Source organism: Podarcis melisellensis, assembly GCF_964234715.1.
Source record: "Podarcis melisellensis genome assembly, chromosome: Z".
Lineage (NCBI taxonomy): Eukaryota > Metazoa > Chordata > Lepidosauria > Squamata > Lacertidae > Podarcis > Podarcis melisellensis.
This window is the reverse complement of record NC_138547.1, coordinates 9,279,065-9,298,091: the sequence shown is the minus strand read 5'-3', so window position 1 is coordinate 9,298,091 and position 19,027 is coordinate 9,279,065. Positions and strand designations below refer to the sequence as shown.

Below are 19,027 nucleotides of genomic sequence, written 5' to 3'. Positions count from 1 at the left end.
CAGGTAAGCCCTGCCTGACATAATCCATCTCATGACACAGTGCACATGCACAATCTGAATGGGAATACCTATCAACTTTGTGGAGGCCTGGCCAACTCAAATATTTTATTATGGGGACCAAAGCCCCACAGCCCCTAGGAGTTGGTTCCTACGTTTCCCATACCTAGCATTGGACTTGAACCAGTAGCAACAATCTGTGAAACAAAAGGGCGCCGCCAATTTTTGATGTGAGCATTCTACAAACATAGATCTAAAAATGAGGGAGTGCAATCAGTATGTTTCAGTAGTGCCATATGGAATATCACCATAAGCTTAAAAAAGTTATTTTTCAAAAAACTGCAGAGTCATGCACATATCACTGCTTACTGCATTGTTCTTTCTGCGAATGTGGCTCTTCTAATTTCCCTTTCCTACTGAATTTATTTTAATATATTTTAATTTGTAATCTGTTTGAACTCCCATTTTATTAAGGCTGGCACCTGATTATCAAAACCTCAAGCTGCAAGTCTATGCATGTCAACTCAGAAGGAAGTCCTGTCGAATTCGGTGGGGCCTGCTCCCAGGTAAGTGAGGATTGCAGCCATAAATCAATGAATCATATACAATCAACAGTGCAAGCTGATCCGTGAATACTCAGAAGCCTCACCAAGTTAAACGGGACATACTGTACTCTCACTCGAGTGCACAAAGGATTGCGACATGAAAGCACAGTCCTATACATATCTACTTAAAAGTAAATTCCACAGAGTTCAATGGGGCTCACTCAGATGTATAGGATTGAAATCTTGGGGCCCGTCTGCACTATGATAGCACTGTAAGCAGTCATTGCTTCCCCCACAGAACCCTGGGAAGTGTAGTTTGTCAAAGATGCTGGAAGTTGCCAGGAGACCCCTGTTGCCCTCTCTCACACAGGTATAATTTTCTGAGTTTCTTGGGAATTGCAGCTTTTTGAAGGGAATCTCACCTGAATCCTGCAAATACACTTGCAGTTATATAGTTGCTATTAATTTAAAAACTCATCATTCAAGAATTCTAAAATAACTAACTAACTAACTTGGGGTGTATCTTATCTCTTTGCCCTATGCACAATTCTGAAGGTGGTCCAAGCAGGAGGAAAGGAAATTTATTCCAGCAGCTTGAAACAGAAGGGCATTGTTCTTTTTGCATGTGTGGGTCTCTTGTTGCACGCCAGGCAACCCCTTGGCCCAAAGGTAGCCCACTCAGTGCCTTCCAATTGTCATCATGGGCAGTGGTCAGGGATGATGGGAGTTGGAGTCCAACAATATCTGGCTGTTATTGTGTTGTCTCCAACACTAGTCATACTCAGAATAGATCCACTGAGTATGACTAACTTATGGCAATTAATTAAAGCAGGTCTCCTCTGTGCAGGACAAACGTTGCCTGCAGACTTTTAAGCTGAGAGTCTCAGGTGGGTCACTGAATTAGCTCCAGAGCTTACCTAGGCAGGACGAGCTAGGGAGGGTGGCTGTGCTTATCGGGAATGTTGGGTGTGCAGTCAGGGAGGCCAACAGAAGGTGGAGCGGGAGCCAATGAGAGGCAGAGCCAGTCCATGATGGTTGTAATAAGGCAAGCAGGTGAGGACAGGCTGAGATTGGTCAGGCAGTGCCCCATTCTCTCTCAAGCTCAGACTCCACTGGGAAGGCGGCCCTCATCTTGAGAGACTCTGGGGAGTAGTTGCTAATCGAAATCGCAGATAGCACTGACCCAAACTGAGTCGCTATCCCACTCTTGTCTAATGTAGCTACCCTGCAGAGCTGGCTTGCGCCTCCAACATTGATTTCAGCACCTGGACAGCTCCTAGCGCAAGAAGAACGCGGCCGCCTCGCTGCCTGTCTTTCTTTTCTCGCACAATGAACTTCGCCGCCACCGACGTTGGCGGGACGCCTCCCTGGCGCCCGGTCTAACAAGCAAGCCAGAAACCCGATACGCTCGCAGCCCCCCCCCCCCGCCGCCGCTCGCTCGCCCCACACTTTCTCCTCTCCTACGATCAATAGAGCTCATCAACCACCTTCTTTGCTTAGGCTGAAAATGCCTAGATGCCTGGCGCTCTGCTCGTAAGCGTTAGCAACCCGCTCCCGCCAGCCAGCCCAATCCGCCCCTTTTCTGGACACCAAGCCCTTGGGAAGGGGCGTCTCCCCTCCTCTCCCCCTCCCTGCTGATTGATACGGGGCTTGGCTGGGAATCCTTGTAGCGCTGGGTGGAGTAGGCGCCGGTGATTGGCTACCCGGCAGTCAGCTGCCTGGGCTTTTTGTGCGCTCGCGTGTGCGAGTGTGTGTGAGTGTGGAGGGGCGAGGTTCACAAACCGGTTGCTCTTGACGCTTCCATTTCATTTTCTCCAAGGCTGGAGATCTTGGACGGAGGAAGCCCTGGAGGAGGAAGAGGAGCGGGGCAGCCGCAGCTGCTGCCCCGTCTCTGCCTCATCCCCGTTTTCTTTATCCAGCAAAAAAGGGAAGAAGCTCCAGAAGCACAAGATTTTCTCCTCCTTCACCCTGCCGGTGCAAAAAAGAAAGAAACAGAGAATGAATAACCCCAGGGCGCCGGCGGATCAGGCAGGCTGAGCCTCGGGAGGGGAAGCCCTTCCTGCCTCCTACGAACAGCCACGGGCGAGACCTGAAAAGGGCCGTTGCGGGAAGTTGAGCCCTTCCTCCAAGGACTGAGCCTCGCCCTCACCTCCATCGCTTGACGGCTCCCTCCCTTTTCCTTCTTCTCCTCCTCCTCTCCTTCTCACCGAGCCTCGCCCCTGCGTGGCGGCGGCGGCGGCAGCAGCTGCTTAACCGCCTCCTCCTCCTTTTGCTGCCTTCAAGCTCCAGCCGCAGCCAGCCAACCTTCGCCAGGATCGCAGCAGCAGCAGCAGCGGCGGCGGCGGCAACCCAGTGAGCCTCGCTCCCTCCCTCCTCCTCTGGCGCTGGGATGCGTCTTCCTCCTCGCGGCTCGGCTGCCAGCTTGGAGTGCTGCGACGCGCTTGGAGCACTATGGCTCGCTTCGGAGACGACCTACCCAGCCGCTATGGAGGTGGTGGCGGGGGTGGCGGCGGCGGCAGCGGCGGCGGGCCGGTGGTGGGCGGCGGAGGCCGCGGCAGTAGCCGCCAAGGACCCCCGGGCCAGCCCGGCCAGCGACCCCAGGTGTACAAACAATCTAAGGCCCAGCGGGCCCGGACCATGGCAATTTACAACCCCATCCCGGTCAAGCAGAACTGCTTCACTGTCAACCGCTCCCTCTTCATCTTCAGCGAGGACAACGTGATCCGCAAGTATGCCAAGAGGATCACGGAGTGGCCATATCCTTTGCTTGGCGGACGGTGGGGGAGAGTTTGGAGGGAGGCGGTTGGGGTCCGAGGCTCCAGTAACGCGTGGGGACTGTCCTCTTCCTCCTCCCGCCCCGTGGCCTGAGCACAGGGTAGGCTGAGGGTGCCTCTGATGAATCTGGACCGCTCACGTGTCGAGGAAATGGGGTTCAGGGACAGTTGCAGGTGTTCTTTCAGGCGTGGTTGTATTGGGGTGGCCGAGGGTCGCATTTCATGTTGTGGTTGGGCGTGCCTGGTCCTCTGGGTGAGCCAAGGCCGGACTCCTCTCCCCCATCCCCCAACTTTACATCAAACTCTTCTTAGACTAGATAAATGATTTTAAAAAAAAGTGGGAAGGGGCTTCTCGCTGCAAGCCCCCCCCCCCTGTATAGATTCTGTATAGATTCCCTGAGACACCTGAGGAAACATGAATGGGGTCTTCCTATCCCCTGGGAGCACTAAGAGGTTCGTGGCACAGTGTGCTCTCCTCTCAGTCTCTGGAGTATTTTCTGTCACCTGAAGCGACAGGTTAACCTCCCTAAACGTTGTCACACCTGACTTGATTCACTTTACTTCTTCATCCATCTCTCCAGCCGTTTGTGTGGGTGTGAGTGGGTGGGTGGCAGAAATCTCAGGGTGGGGTGCTGGTTTATTGTTGTCTCCTTTTGGATCAAGAAGGCTGATGAAACTTCCCTCTCTCCCCTTCATTTCAAAGCCTTAAGTTGTTACCACCCAAAATAAGTCAGTTCTTTATACCATACATTTATTAGGATTTAAAGAAGTTGGTTCATGTCTCTTAATAAGCCACTGTTTCGAGCAAACTGTGTGTCACACAATATCTGCATTTGGGACAATGCAGTTCAAGCCTTTCTTGAAAAGACTGGTGTAGCTGTTGATTTTGCTGTGGAGTGCGTGTGTGTTTTTATGTTATGTGGTGTGGCTCTACTTCAGTTTTGCACATTTCACTGTGGCATTGTAGAACAGTGTTTCCCAACCTTGTGCCTCCAGATGTTTTTGGCCTACAACTCCCATCATCCCTAGCTAGCAAGACCAGTGGTCAGGGATGATGGGAATTGTAGTTCAAAAACAGCTGGAGGCACAAGGTTGGGAAACACTGTTGTAGAAGCAGTACCTCTCTTCAGAATTCCTGCATTCTCTTGTTAGTTTTAGCTTCTTCTTTTCATTTGTGTTCTATGTCAGGATAATCTCACCAGTGCTGGCAAAGTACTTAGATTCTTGTCCTGATAGTTGGGCTGTGGAAGACTTTCAGGGTGATCACCTCTCTAGCTAAGAATATCACCACAGATTTCTTTTAAAACCAGTCCTGGTATTTGGATTAGATCCATCTTCTTCTTTTTTTAAGAATTGGGCATGTTTCAGTATATTGTCGTGAGTTGTAAATTGTTGACATGTTATTGATATCTGAAGGGGATGCATTTTGGCAAAACTTACATCAAGCCAAAATCCCTAACTGAAGAAAGCTACACAAGTGTGCCTGCCTTCTACTATGTAAATGTGTGTGTACACAATTGTTTATGGACAGAGCAAAAGCTTCTGTACACACACATTGTGCCACAGCCAATTAAATTTTACTAAGAGCAGACCCCCTGAAAATAATGGACCTAAATTAGTTATGTCCATTAATTTCAATGGATCTGCTCTGAGTATGTTGAAACACTGGATGCAACCTGATGTGTGCTATGTCAGCACATATGGCAAGCAAAATATCTCAGTTTTTACACCATCTGAACCTCCTGCACAAGTAAATAGCCCTATTTGCTATTTCAGAAGCCCGCTCAATTTTGTATATCAGGCGTGCCCATGTCTGACTTCTATGGAGCTGAAAGGACCACAGTCTGTGCACATTTCCTCTGTCTCTCCACTTGACCTGACTCCAGAGGAGTCCCATCCTAGGAACAAGTCAGACTGTCAGTTCATCTGGCTCATTAAACATGGTTGAACATGGGACCTTCTGCATGTGAAGCAGATGCTGTACCCATTGAGCCAAATGGCCCTTTCCTGTCCCTTTCTTCCTTTCATGCTGTAAGCAATTGTGGCCATGGTAGTGGAACTGTCTGTAGCAGAATGAGCAAAAAGGAGGTTCTTCCACCCTGAGCTTAGGGTTAGGTTGCTAAGTAATCCTTCCCTCCCTCCCTCTGTGTGTGTCCAAATATGTATTGGCAGATCTGTACTAGTGTCAGGAGTGTGCTTTCATGGCAGCATTCCCAGGGGGGTCTCCTGTTGTTTTCTTTTTATCTGAAATCATATAGCTAATAATGCTCGCAGAACAGCAACCAGACCTGCCCTTAGCAACATGGCAAGCTGTTCCCCTTCCCAGTTGAAACTGTGTGCATGCAGGGGAAGTATTGACAGGGCAAACAGAATCCACCAGATTGCTGGAAGAGGCAAATTGGAAGGCATCTGTGCTGCAGCCAAGCTTGGGATAAATGTACCTCAAAGAAAAGCCTTGTGGCAATTCAAGTGTTGCATTTCTGCAAGGCTAGATTCTTTCATTGCATGGGGGTGGGGGGGGTGGGGTGCAGAAGCTTATTGGGAACTTCAGAAGCTCTCTAGTAATGCATGATGACTGTAAGGCAAGCTTCATTTAGAGTGTTTTGGTTGGGGGTGTGTAGGTCTGTTCCAGCACAAGCATCTAGGAGGGCTGGGTGTGTGCTAGTGTGCTGGTGTGCCTACGGCGGTGACTGGTGCAAGGTTTAAATCAAGCCGACTCTGGTACCCAGGGGAGCTCGCTGTGCTGCTGAAACACTTCCCTGCCATCTGGGCCTTGGCCTAGAATTGGGCATGGATCCAGTGATACACACGCTGCAGAGAAGGGAGCTCGCTCGCTATAAAGGCACAAGGCTACTCTGACATAAATCCTTGCTTGGAAATGAATTAAGATCCATTCTATATGGTCCCCCCCTTTTCTTTTAGTCAAGCCCTTCTGCTAAAAGGCAGCACAGATTTTGCTTTCTATACTGGCTTGGCAAGGCTGTTGTTGTGTAGTGATTCAAAACATGATCTGATATGTGCTGGTTCACATTTCAGCAAAACGCAGAACTTGTTGTGTGGCCTTTTTGGACAAGCTGTCTGCTCTTAACTTCAGCTCTTTCCCAGAGAGGATAAGAATAATGCCAGGCTACTTTACACAGTTTGTGCCAGGATTTGGCCAATGAGCTACTTTTAAAGCTGTTTGTCAGCAGAATGGACTCCCTTGGGAGGTGGTGGACTTTCCTTCCTTGGGGGTTTTTAAGCAGAGGTTGGATGGCCACCTGTCATGAATGCTTTAGTTGAGATTCCTGCATTTGCATGGGGTTGGACTAGATGACCCTTGGGGTCCCTTCCAATTCTACAACTCTATGAAAATGGCATTTGAAAGAATTGGATACACATACACATGAGTCCAGTTTATTGCTGATTTTCTCTTGCATACTTCTGTTGATCAGTTTTTTTCTTTAACTCTTGCTTCCACTCCTTTTGAATATATGATCTTGGCTACAATCATTGCTAATTGCATCGTCTTGGCCTTGGAGCAACACTTACCAGTTGACGACAAGACGCCCATGTCAGAGAGGCTGGTGAGTACCATTTATTTTGTGGGGGAGGGCAATGTTGTCATTCTTACCCTCTTACTTAATTGTATTTATCTGATTCCACTTATGAAGCACTTCCTGTAAAATCTGTGTCTGTTGTTGGCATCTGTCTGTCAGTAAAGGCTTCAGCCATAAGAAATATTATTATTATTATTTATCTACATAGCAAGAACAATCCCATATATAAAAAGGTTTAAAGCAATAAAAAGGAATAATTTCCCAGTCCTGTATACATGCAGACTAAGATAAAAATCTCCACTTAAATGGCTCATTGGGGAAAAAAAAAGGTCTTCAAAAGGCGCCATGCCTGATGTGTAATGGGAGGTAGTTCCAAAAGATCGGCACCTACTACACTCAAAGTCCAGCATCATGTAGAATCAGGAGTGCCAATTTAGCCCCACGACTGTGGGTGTCCAGTCCAAAATTTGTGAGTGCCTTGCACCATCATGGGATTTTTTTGGGTGTTTGGGCACCCAGGGCCCCAGGGAATCGGCACCAATGTGCAGAAAGGACCTCCTGATGAGATGGTGTTGTGGTTCACAGGGGATACTGTTATCTAATGGCTATGTTCTATGTATCAGATCGAATGTCCATTGGATGCAGTATGCCTCTGAAAGCCAATTGCTGTGAATCACAAGTGGGGAGCATGGTGTTTTGCTCAGGTCCTGCTTATGGGCTTTCCAGAGAAATCTGGTTGGCCCCGTGACAACAGAATGCTGGACTAGATGGACCCCCTTTGGTCTGATCCAACAGAGCTCTTCTTATTTCTTAACCAGGTCCATGTTAAAAGCCTTATCCAATGGATAGCCTTATGTAATGGAGGATAAGGCTATGTTCTATCTCTACACCCACTGCATGATTCTGAATGATTCTGAATACTAGTTGCTGTGATCTGCAGTTGGGAGAGCACTGTTGACCTGTTTGCTCGTTTCCCAATGGGACATCTGGGAAAACAGGATACTGGACTAGATGGCCCTTTTGACTGATCCAGCAGAGCTCTTCTTATGTTCTAACTCTTTATTAGCCTACAGAGAGTAAGCAAAGCACAGTGGGAGAATGAGCAACTAACTGGTGATGAAGCCATCAGAGTAAGCATCTGGGGAGAAACAGTCCTAAGATGGAATGCCGGAGGAGTCAGTTTTTGGGTAAACATTGGTTGGGGAGCTGCACTGTGAAGTTCAGAGACATGTGAATTTCAAAGGATGTCAGTGTTTTGGTTCCTGGACTGTTTTGGAAAGTGCGAATTTGATTGGTTCACACTCAGATGTGAACGGAATGTCATTCTTCCTCATCCCTGTACCAAGGCCACTGGCTGGCTGAGGCTGATGCAAGTGGTGTGGTCCAGGGCAGTGGCGGAGGAAGCCGCTCGGGCGCCTGGGGTGATGCACCCAGGGGCAGGGCGAGTCACCCATAGGGGCGAGGTGCACTATAGGGCCTCTGGAGTTTGCCTGCATCCTCTCACTCAGCCGCCCTACAGCTGGGGGAGAGGCAGCGGGTGGACCGTTTGGTCAGCAGGGAGCCTGTGTACACCTAAGCCACCGTGTCTCTCTCAGGAGAGATGTGTGGCTCAGGCGCACTGCAGGCACTGCCGTGAGTGCCGCCTGGCATTTTGTCACTCCCCTCTGTGGTGACACCTGGGGTAGCCTGCACCCACCGCACCCTCTTCCTCTGCCTCTGGTCCAGGGAGGGGTGGGTCTGTGGTTGAAGGAAGCACCAATTCTGTTTTCTCAAACAGGGTCACATAGAGGCATTTGATAGTTTTGAACTGTTCATGTGAAGGAGAGAAGAAGGGAGGAGGGGGGGGTCTTCTTCTGAAGATGAAATTTGATGGATTTACCATATTCCCTTTAAGAGAAAACAACACTGGGAGCAGCCCACTCACAAAGAAAATAACTTACCAGCAGGCTTTATGGTAATGAGGCAATTATAATATTTCAAATGCAAAGCAGAATGATTTTTGGGATAATCTCTTCATTCTTTATCAGCTGGCAGGGAGGGGGTGGAGGAGAGAAGCAGGCAGCCAGGGGTAGACATTTTCCTTCTTTTTTTTAAGGCTGCTTTGGAATGTTTCCGAAGCTCAACCTGAGTGGGTATGGCTGCTCCTAGCACAGGGAAATGAAACCTTGAAACCTCCCTCCTTTGAAACATCTTAAACCTAAAAAAAACAACATTGGGGAATGAAGTAAAAAGCTGAGGGTTTTAGACAATTCCTTTTGCCTGTTTTTAGATGGTTCATTCCATATTCCACAAGTCCATTAATATAACAGTTCCTGGATTTCATCTACTATTGTAAATGGGAGGAAGCACTCCTAATGTGAGAGTGTAGCCAGACTGCCATGGGTGAGGACCCACTCTTCCCATGGGTAAAAGGTAAAGGACTTTTGGATGGTTACGTCCTGTCAAAGGCAACAATGGGGTTGCAGTACTCATCTTGCTTCAGGCCGAGAGAGCCAGCGTTTGACCACAGACAGCTTTCCTGGTCATGTGGCCAGCTGGACTAAACTGCTTCTGGCACTCGTAGGACTGTGACGAGTGCCAGAGTGCATGGAAACGCTTTTTACCTTCCCGCCACAGTGGTACTTATTTATCTATTTGCACTTTACATTACCTTTTTTCCCATGGCTAGACCAGGTCTGTGGACCAGTTACACCTGGATGGACAGTTACAAAAGGCCTTATTGGAGCCCTGGTCTACAGCCCATTGGTCACAATGGGTAGACCAGGGTAGACCAGGTGGCCAAAATTCCCAATGTGTTTCAATTGAGAAAGGGCCTTAGCTCATGGTTAGAGCATCTGCTTTGAATGCAGAAGGCCCCAGTATCAATCTCTGGCATCTCCGGGTAGGACTGGGAAATAAGTCCTGCCTGGAACCCTGGGGAGTTACTGTCAACCAGTATAGACAATACTGAGCTAGATGGACCAATCGTCTAATTCAAAATGAGGTAATTTCCTACATTGCTGTGTTCTGTGGCCCATACAAGGGCTCCTTCACATATATATATACTGATCTGGAGGTCTGCACATGGATCACTTCTTTAAAAGTAAACTGATTCACTTGCCTAGCATGAAATTTAAAACCATGTGGTTCCATAAGTTTATCTCTTGGAAGAATGCATTAAAGGTGAAATCTAGGGCTTTAAAAAAAATATCCAAAACCCTTAACTGAGTATATGAGTTACCATCAGTTAGTTGATTATAGTTGTATAAATGTGCATATCATTAGAACAATGTTTTGAAGTGGAATATCATACTTTTAGATGGTGGGCATTAAGATATGTTGTAGCAGGTAACATCTCAGAAGAAGCATCTCCTACCTGTGATCTTAGAAAAGGCATTCTTCCTTGTATGTGAGAGTTAAGAAAATATGCCTTTTCCAGGTACAGGTGTGTGTGTGTATGTGTATGTGTATGTATATGTATATATGGGTTGTATTCAAAGTTAATCTTACTCAAAGTAGAGCCATTAAAATATTGGACACGACTAACTTAGGTGAATTAATTTCATTGGGTCTACTCTTGGTAAAACATAGTTGGATGCAACTCTATACATTTTTTGAAGTGTTGCCAAATTAATTGAGGATGTATGTTTAGCCAGTCATCTGTCTTCTTTATTAATTTATTAATTTTATATAAAGATGTCTTTCTCACCCATCTGCTGCCACTTAGGGAAGTTACTAACAATTTAAAATCACAGTGCAATAAAAAAAGTTAAAAAGGGGAAAAAATGAAATAAATTACCTAGCATTTAAAATACACAATCATACAAAATATAGAGGCAAGAAATATAGAAATCTACAAGCGTCTTAAAATGTGACCGCTAGATTGGTTATTTTTTGGTTTGAGACATATTGCTATGGTTGCCTTAACTTAGTTCCCTGAATTATGGTGAAAATTTTCTTATGATTAATAATCATTAGAAAGAAGGATGTTGTTATTAAAACAATTATTAGTTTTTAATAGTAAACTGATAACTATATAAGCCCTCCTCTACAAGCTTTTTTTGTTATTTGTAAAAAATCCTACCCTGCCAACAATAAGAAAAAAAATATATCATGGTGGTTAATGTGAAATCAACATTAAAATTATTATTAGTATTGTTATTTATAAAATTTGTATAATGCCCTTCATCTGAATATCTCAGGGTGTTTCACAGCATAATTAGAGTGGCTTGTGAATAACATTCATGAAAGAAATCCCAAATATGTCACAAATCAGTAGGTCAGATTAATAGAGCAACATGGCTGGATTACGCATCAGAAAAAGCATGGAAGAACTGTTGCATATGTATTGGATACAGAATATTGTCAATTTTACAATATTTTGGATGAGAAAAACCATACTGAAAGCCTTGATTTGCCATCTTATTTGCCTGTCTGAAGTAATGAGAATATAAAATCATGATTATGATGATAATTAAATACGTATCTCAATCACCTTTCATCAGAAGGTTCCAGGGCAGTATATGAAAGTGTGAAAATAATTCAAACATATAAATATGATACATTTGGAACAAATGCACATAACAAGCAACAAAACAAAGAGCAGATGAAAACTTATAACAAAAGGAACAAAAGTAATTCTATCCAACATGTCATTATTTTGTGAGATGGATTCAAGAGCATCATTGAAGCTCCTAATTTGCACCATTAAAGTGAAGCACTCTGCCTGCACTAGAACAAAAAAGGGGGGAAACTCTAAGAAAAAAGGATCTGCAATGAAAATCTTGGGATGAAGGCATTTTAAACACTGCCTGAGCAAATAGGGATGAATGCTTGTTGTCACATAATGACCCTGATAACAAATCAGAATGAGTGTTCAATAAAGGCCAGATATAATCTAACCTGCGTGTGAGCTTTGTGCAACAGATCAGGATGAATGCTCAACAAGTACCGTATTTTTCGCTCTATAAGACGCACCAGACCATGAGACGCACCTAGTTTTTGGAGGAGGAAAACAAGAAAAAAATATTCTGAATCTCAGAAGCCAGAACAGCAAGAGGGGTCGCTGCGCAGTGAAAGCAGCAGTCCCTCTTGCTGTTCTGGCTTCTGTGATAGCTGCGCAGCCTGCATTCGCTCCATAAGACGCGCACACATTTCCCCTTACTTTTTAGGAGGGAAAAAGTGAGTCTTATAGAGCAAAAAACACGGTAAGTCATCTGGGAGAGCCCTGAAGGTTCCAGCCCTTCTTAAATCCAGTTGATCCACTATTTGGCACAGAAAGTGAGTAGGAAATGACTTCAATTAGCATATAAAAAGAATCACAAAAGGAGGCTAGAGAGCTTTGGAGATGGAGATGGTTGCCAATGCATTTCAGTAAAACTATTTCACAAAAGAAGGCAGTGGTGGCCACCAATTTGGACAACTTTACAAGGTTAAGTCCAGTCGCGGATGACAATGGGGTTGCGGCGCTCATCTCACTTTACTGGCCAAGGGAGCAGACATTTGTCCGCAGACAGCTTCTGGGTCATGTGGCCAGCATGACTAAGCCGCTTCTGGCGAACCAGAGCAGCGCACGGAAACGCTGTTTACCTTCCTGCCGGAGCGGTACCTATTTATCTACTTGCACTTTGACATGCTTTCGAACTCCTAGGTTGGCAGGAGCTGGGACCGAACAATGGGAGCTCACCCTGTTGCGGGGATTTGAACTGCCAACCTTCTGATCGGCAAGCCCTAGGTTCTGTGGTTTAGATCACAGCGCCACCTGCATCCCTTTGCAAGAGCATGAGACAAATTCATGGGGGGGGGGAAGGTTATCAGGGGCTTCTTGTCATGATGGCTATATTCTGGCTTCACAGAGGCAATATACCTCTGACTCTCAGTTGCTGGAAACCACAGGCGGGGAGAGTGTGCTTATTCCTGTTCCTTCTTGTCGGATTCGTACAGGCATCATCGCTTTGGCCATTGTGAAAGGATTCTGGACTAGATGGGCCATCGGCCTGATCCAGCACACTCTTCTTATGTTCTTAAAATAAACTTGCTTTAAAAAACAAATCCAATAACCAACCATCAATATAATACTTAGAAATAAACACAACATTATTTAACCATAATATACACAGCTTACAGTTCACTCTTCCGTGTTTATTCAAAAGTAAGCCCCACTGTAGGCAATGCTAGTCCTACTTGGAGTAGAGCTGTAGAAATTGATGCACAAGACTAAGTTAGGTGCCTTGGATTGTATTCAGCTAAATTCTACTCTGAGAAGGGTAGACACTGAAATCGATGGGTCTAAGCTATTTATTCCCTTTAATTTCACTGAATATACTCTGAGTAGAACTAACATTGGGTACTACCCATTAACTTCAAAGGGTAAACTCTGAATTGACCTTAGTTGGGTACCACCTGTTGAGGTTAATGGTGTTTACACTAGAGTAAGCAAATACAGTGTTATGGCCTTAGATCAGGCATGGCCAAACTTGGCCTTCCAGCTGTTTTGCGACTACAACTCCCATCATCCCCAGCTAACAGGACCAGTTGTTAGGAATGATGGGAATTGTAGTCCCAAAACAGCTGGAAGGCCAAGTTTGGCCATGCCTGCCTTAGATGCTCAATGTTTAAACAATTCAGTGACTGCTGAATTGTTTAAATGCTGAGTGTTTCAGCTATGTGCACTGTGCATTACGGTTAGATACCTGTTGATATTTTTTCTTATTTTAATAATGGCCAGCTGCTCTGAGACTAGTTTTCCACAAATAAGGAGCTTTAAATTCCCCCCTTTTGTCATATTATGTGTGCTATTTTCTCTTCCACCTTAAGCTTGGAGGAAATAATATCTCAGGAAGCCTGTGTCAATATATCTTGATTGAATAGCTTAGTCAGGTCATTAGTGAGTATACCAGGATTTGAAAGTGCCAATTTGTACCCAGGTGAGACCAGCAGTGTAGCAACCGCCTGCAGCACCCCACACACTAAACAACTACTGTGATCCCTCAAGCTCCCCTGCCACCCAGAATCCAAACCCCCAATGCACAGAATCCAAACCCTCAATGTGTGGCAGTACAGACCCCCCCATGGCACCCTATGACCTGCCCCCCCACTGGCCTGGTGTGGACCTCTCCTGGCTAGCTACACTACTGGGTGAGACCAAAACAGTTGTTCAGTAGCAACTTCTGCAAAACCTTTATTGATAAAGGTTTAAAGATGGGAGTTTTGTGAGGAAATTACATTTTTCTTATGCCTTTTGTTTTGATGTAAGACCAAATCTGCTTCTTGAACCAATGATACAAGCATAGCATATTTTCAGGTGTGCTTAAGAATTCTGCGTCTGGTATATGGTGCCATTAGGGATAGAAGGAGCTGTCGTTTTTTGTCTCTTTGCCTCTCCTTCCAAACCTTAAGTTCACTTCTCCACATTCTCACAGCAATTTTGAAAAGTCCTTATTTGTCAGCATTTTAGTTCAAATTTCTCCTAATGAGCACACTGTTGTGTGCAGTTTTGACTAATATCCATGTTTTACACGCAATTTTCTGCAGTATGGATGCATTTTTGTATGGTATTCAAATTCCATACAAATTTGAAAAGTAATTTTCAATTTGGGTTTTCCTCTTCTGTCAGCAAAATGTCTTTGGTCCAGTTCTGATGCTGCCCTGTTGATTGATGGTTCCATTCACCCTTGTCCTGCAGTAACTCTTCTCTCCCAGGAAGAGAATGGATTAATCTGCCCAAGTTGTTTTCTCATCCCCACTCCCAATCTTGAAATCCAGTTCCTCACACTTCTGTAGGTCTTGCACTTGTTGGGTGGGGGCAGGGGCAGCAGGGCCGGTGGGGATCTTAATGAAAACTTACAAGCCTTTTAGAGTCAATTTCTTCCTAATTTTCACCTGTGGTTTTGACTAATATACACATTTTTTTTTTTTTGCAAAATAGTTTCCCCTAAAATGATATGCATGCTTCCTCTTAATTTTAGCCCATGTTCTCTGCTTGGAAGATATGCACAACCAAAACCACAACACTGTAGATTTCAAAGGGTAGCTATACTTTGCTTTGTGTATTGGTTCACAATGTGGGAATTGATTCCTTCCTCTTTAAAATGCAAACAGTATGGAAATTTCTCCCCCATCCCTACTCCCAGTGGCATCCTGCTTGCTTGCGCATGCTGCCCATCCCCTCTAGACCAGAGAAAAGATTGGAGCACATGGTCCTCATTGTAACTAATCCATGCAGAAGGCTTCTCATTTACCCAGGATGTGCTGCTTGTTGGTTCTGACATGGAGGCAGGGCATAGCAGCTTTCTCCCTTATTTAACATGACAGCCTTTTCACTCGGCTAATGGGCCTTGTTCTGTATCCTAACCACAGGCTCTTTAAAAGCAGCGAGGCATGAGCCAGTCGTATTAACCTCTGTTGAAAAGAGGAAGTCTTTTCTTTCGCATGGCACACCTAAGCCTTTTGGGATGGTCTTTTTAGGGGCCCGGGTAGCCAGATCTGGGATTAGGTTGTGAGGGATGCTAATGAGATTTATTCTGGGCTGCATTGCTTTGCTGAAAAGAACACCTCCAATGAGACTTTTGTTTTTGTTGGGCGGGGGGGGGGGGCTAACCGTGTTTGTGTCTTGTAGCAAAAGAAGTGGCACCATAAAGACTGACAAATATATTATGACATCAGCTTTTGTGGACTACTGGAAAGCTTATGCCATAATAAATCTGTTAGTCTTTAAGGCTCTGGAAGACCCTCTGTAGGACTCTAAACTTTGAGTTGTTCATCCTTAAGCGAGATGGGCAGGCATTGCTCTTTTGTCATATAATTTTGGATTAGCACTTTAGGTCTTCTTTGTTTGCTGTTCTTACATGGAGTAGACCTACTCAAGTTTATGAGCTTAGCCATGGCCATTAATAAATGGGTAGAAAAAATACTAAATATAACCCAGTATTTCTTATTGCCCTTCTTCAGAGAATCACAGGGCAGTTTACAATATAAAAACAGAAAATACATAGCATAATAAACAAAACAACAGTACCCAACACTTGTTTTTATCCTGGACAATAGTATGATATATTACAATTGTATGATATTATGATGTCACAGTTATGTGATATTATGATTTTATATTATGATTGTATGGTATTGTATCATGATTGTATGGTATTATGATTCTGTAAGATTGATTGCAGCCTCCGGGAGCTCATAATCAGGACTTGTAAACAGGGGCATTTGTGAGGGTGGTTTGAGGGGAAGGTCCCAAGTGCTGCCTCACGGGGTACCCAGGACCAAGAGATGTGGGTGGTGAGGGAACTGCTGCAGTGACCAGCAACACCTGTGCCATGTTCGTCTTCTTGTGCAAGAAGGTGCAAAACTATCCTCGGTTGCCTTGATGAACGAGAAGGCACAGCAACTTAAGCTCACTTAGCCACACTCTGAGCTACTGGCCAAGAGGAGGAATTCCTTGATAGAGCAGAGTGGACTGTCCTGGAGCAGTGATTCACCTAGGGAGGTGGAAGATCTCCCCATGCAGGAGACGAACCTCTGGAGGAACATGCCACGCAGATGCAAGACTGCCAGGATCCATGTATTGCTGGAGCTGCAAGGTTGATTCCATGCCCTCACCTTGGACTGCCTACGGGCCTCCACAGGGTTTAATCTGGAACTGCAGACATGCATTCTGGACCTTAAGAAGGCTGATTTCAAAAACCTTAAGGAACTACTGGGTGAGATCACATGGTCAGAAATACTTCAAAGATTAATGGGAGTTTCTTAAAGGTGAAAGATGGAAGACACAGATGCAGACAATTCCAACAAGAAAGAAATTGGGAGGCATCTAAAGAAACCAGGGTAGCTGCATAAGGAGCTTACAGATGAGCTTAGATTTAACAAGGCTATGAATAAGAAATGAAAGAAAGGAGAAATCACGAAAGAAGAGTATACATGAGTAACCAACAGTCTCTAAGAGTAGGTCAGGCAGGCCAATGCTCAGAATGAGTTCAGGCTTACAAGATACATTAATAATGATAATAAAAGGTTTCTTTGGCTGTGTTAGAAACAGGAGGAAGAATGAAGAATAATAATAATAATAATACTAATAATAATAATAATAATAATAATTTTTAATTATACCCCGCCCTCCCCGGCCAGAGCCAGGCTCAGGGCGGCTAACACCAGTAAAATTACAGTAAAAAAGATAATAGGAAAAACAAACAAACAAAAACAACCACTTTAAAATACAGGTTAAAATGCAATTTAAAATGCAGCCTCATTTTAAAAGTAGCCCATAGATCAAAACCATAAGGGAAGGGAAACATAAGGGTCAGACTGAGTCCAAACCAAAGCCAGGCGGAACAGCTCTGTCTTGCAGGCCCTGCGGAAAGATGTCAAATCCCGCAGGGCCCTAGTCTCTTTTGACAGAGCGTTCCACCAAGTCGGGGCCAGTACTGAAAAGGCCCTGGCCCTAGTTGAGACCAATCTATCCACCCTGCGACCTGGGACCTCCAAAATGTTGTCCTTTGTGGACCTTAAGGTCCTCCATGGGGCATACCAGGAGAGGCGGTCCCGTAGGTAAATGGGCCCTATGCTGCATAGGGCTTTAAAGGTCAAAACCAGCACCTTAAACCTGACCCTGTACTCCACCAGGAGCCAGTGCAGCTGGTAAAGCACTGGATGAATGTGATCCCATGGCAAGGACCCTGTAAGGAGCCTCGCCACGGCATTCTGCACCCGCTGGAGTTTCTGGGTCAGCTTCAAGGGCAGCCCCACTTAGAGCGAGTTACAATAATCAAGCCTGGAGGTGACTGTTGCATGGATCTCTGTGGCCAGATCAGGGTGAGAAAGGTAAGGGACCAACTGCTTAATATAGCGGAGATGGAAAAATGCCACCTTTGGTGTGGCTGCAACCTGCGCCTCCATGGAAAGCAAAGTTCTCTGATTGGAAAAGACGGAGAAATGCTATTAGTTGGTAGAGAGAAGGCAGAAATGATCGATACCTACTTTGCCTCTGTCTTCATCCAAAGGAAAGTGGTGCCCAAGCTGGTGATAACGGAATAAACAAAGCAAGGAGGAAGCTGCAGCCCCAGAAAGGAAAAGAGGGGGTAAGGGAACATCTAGCTACTGTAGATGAATTTAGATCTTCAGGGTCTGATGAGCTGCATCCAAGGGTACTAAAGGAGCTTGCATAAGTAATCTCAGAGTCTATAAACTTTGAGAATTCCTGGAAACAGGTGAGCTCCCTACAGTCTGGAGGTGGGCAAAAGTTGTATCCAACTTCTCAAAAAAGAGTAAAAAGAAGAACCAGGTAACTACTAACGGGTCAGCTTGAAACTGATACCAAGAAAGATCCCCGAACAAACAATTTAATGGTTGGTCTGTGAGCACTTAGAAAAGGATGTTGTGATTACTAAGACCTGGCATGGTTTCTCAAAAACAAGTAATGCCAAATGAGTCTCATTACTTTTTTTGATGGCGTTGCAAGCAGTGGTGGACTTTAAGCTCTTCAGCCAGGCCTCTACCATTGCGCGCGCGCGCACACACACACACACACACACTTGCGCAAACAACCTTCCAAGTTGTCCTAGCCAGTTGCCTGAATCTAAGAAAATGAGGGAGAGGGGCACATCTAGGGAGACAGGTGCTGTTGTTCTTTGCACCTTCACAGGTGGTGAACATGGCTGTTGTCAAACAGGTATCTGTTCAGAGCTGCTCCGAGTTGCCCTGCAACTTTCTGCAACAACTTCATTGTGAGTTTTGGCACCTATTTTTCTTGGGGGGGGAATACTGATGACAACTCCCAATATTTCTGAGTTCTGTCCATGCTGGCCAGGGCTGATGGGAGTTGGAGTCCAACAATACCTAGAGCGAACAAAGTTTTCCACCCCTACTCTAAGAAGCAACTCCCTTTAGGAGGGAATCCTTTCATGTCGTGGGGAATTCTGCTTCTTTGAACAGGGGTGAGGAGGCTGTGGCACTCCAGATGTTGCAACTCCCAGCATCCCTGACCATTGGCTGTGTTGCCTTCTGCTCTGATGGAAGCTGCAGTGCAGCAAGATCCACCTGCTTTATTCCTGTCAAGCTGCTAACAATACTTCCTCTTTGCTTCTTAGCTGACCTCAATTCTGGCTCAAAACGGAGAGAGTGATTGTGTAGATTCACTCTGCAAAGGGGGCAGAATCAATGAGGAAAGTAGGAAATCAGGAAGGATTTCAGGAAA

The 19,027-nt window shown here is 45.4% G+C and overlaps 2 protein-coding genes across 14 annotated transcripts in view; one reads left to right on the top strand and one right to left on the bottom strand.

Moving 5' to 3' along the window:
• Positions 1-19,027, bottom strand: part of SLC31A2 (solute carrier family 31 member 2) — a 766,698-nt gene that overhangs the window by 152,373 nt on the left and 595,298 nt on the right. The gene's annotated exons all lie outside the window — the stretch shown is intronic.
• The window catches only part of CACNA1B (calcium voltage-gated channel subunit alpha1 B), a 331,532-nt gene continuing 314,780 nt past the window's right edge, over positions 2,276-19,027 (top strand). For 4 of the 13 annotated variants that reach the window (XM_081896250.1, XM_081896249.1, XM_081896244.1 and 1 more), the window contains exons 1-2: positions 2,278-3,298; positions 6,777-6,882. In XM_081896250.1, the coding sequence (XP_081752376.1) occupies positions 2,994-3,298; positions 6,777-6,882 (411 nt within the window). In that variant the 5' untranslated portion in view covers positions 2,278-2,993. Of the gene's footprint in view, positions 3,299-6,776; positions 6,883-19,027 lie in introns of all 13 variants that reach the window. The other 9 variants (XM_081896239.1, XM_081896242.1, XM_081896246.1 and 6 more) reach the window with 3 other exon arrangements.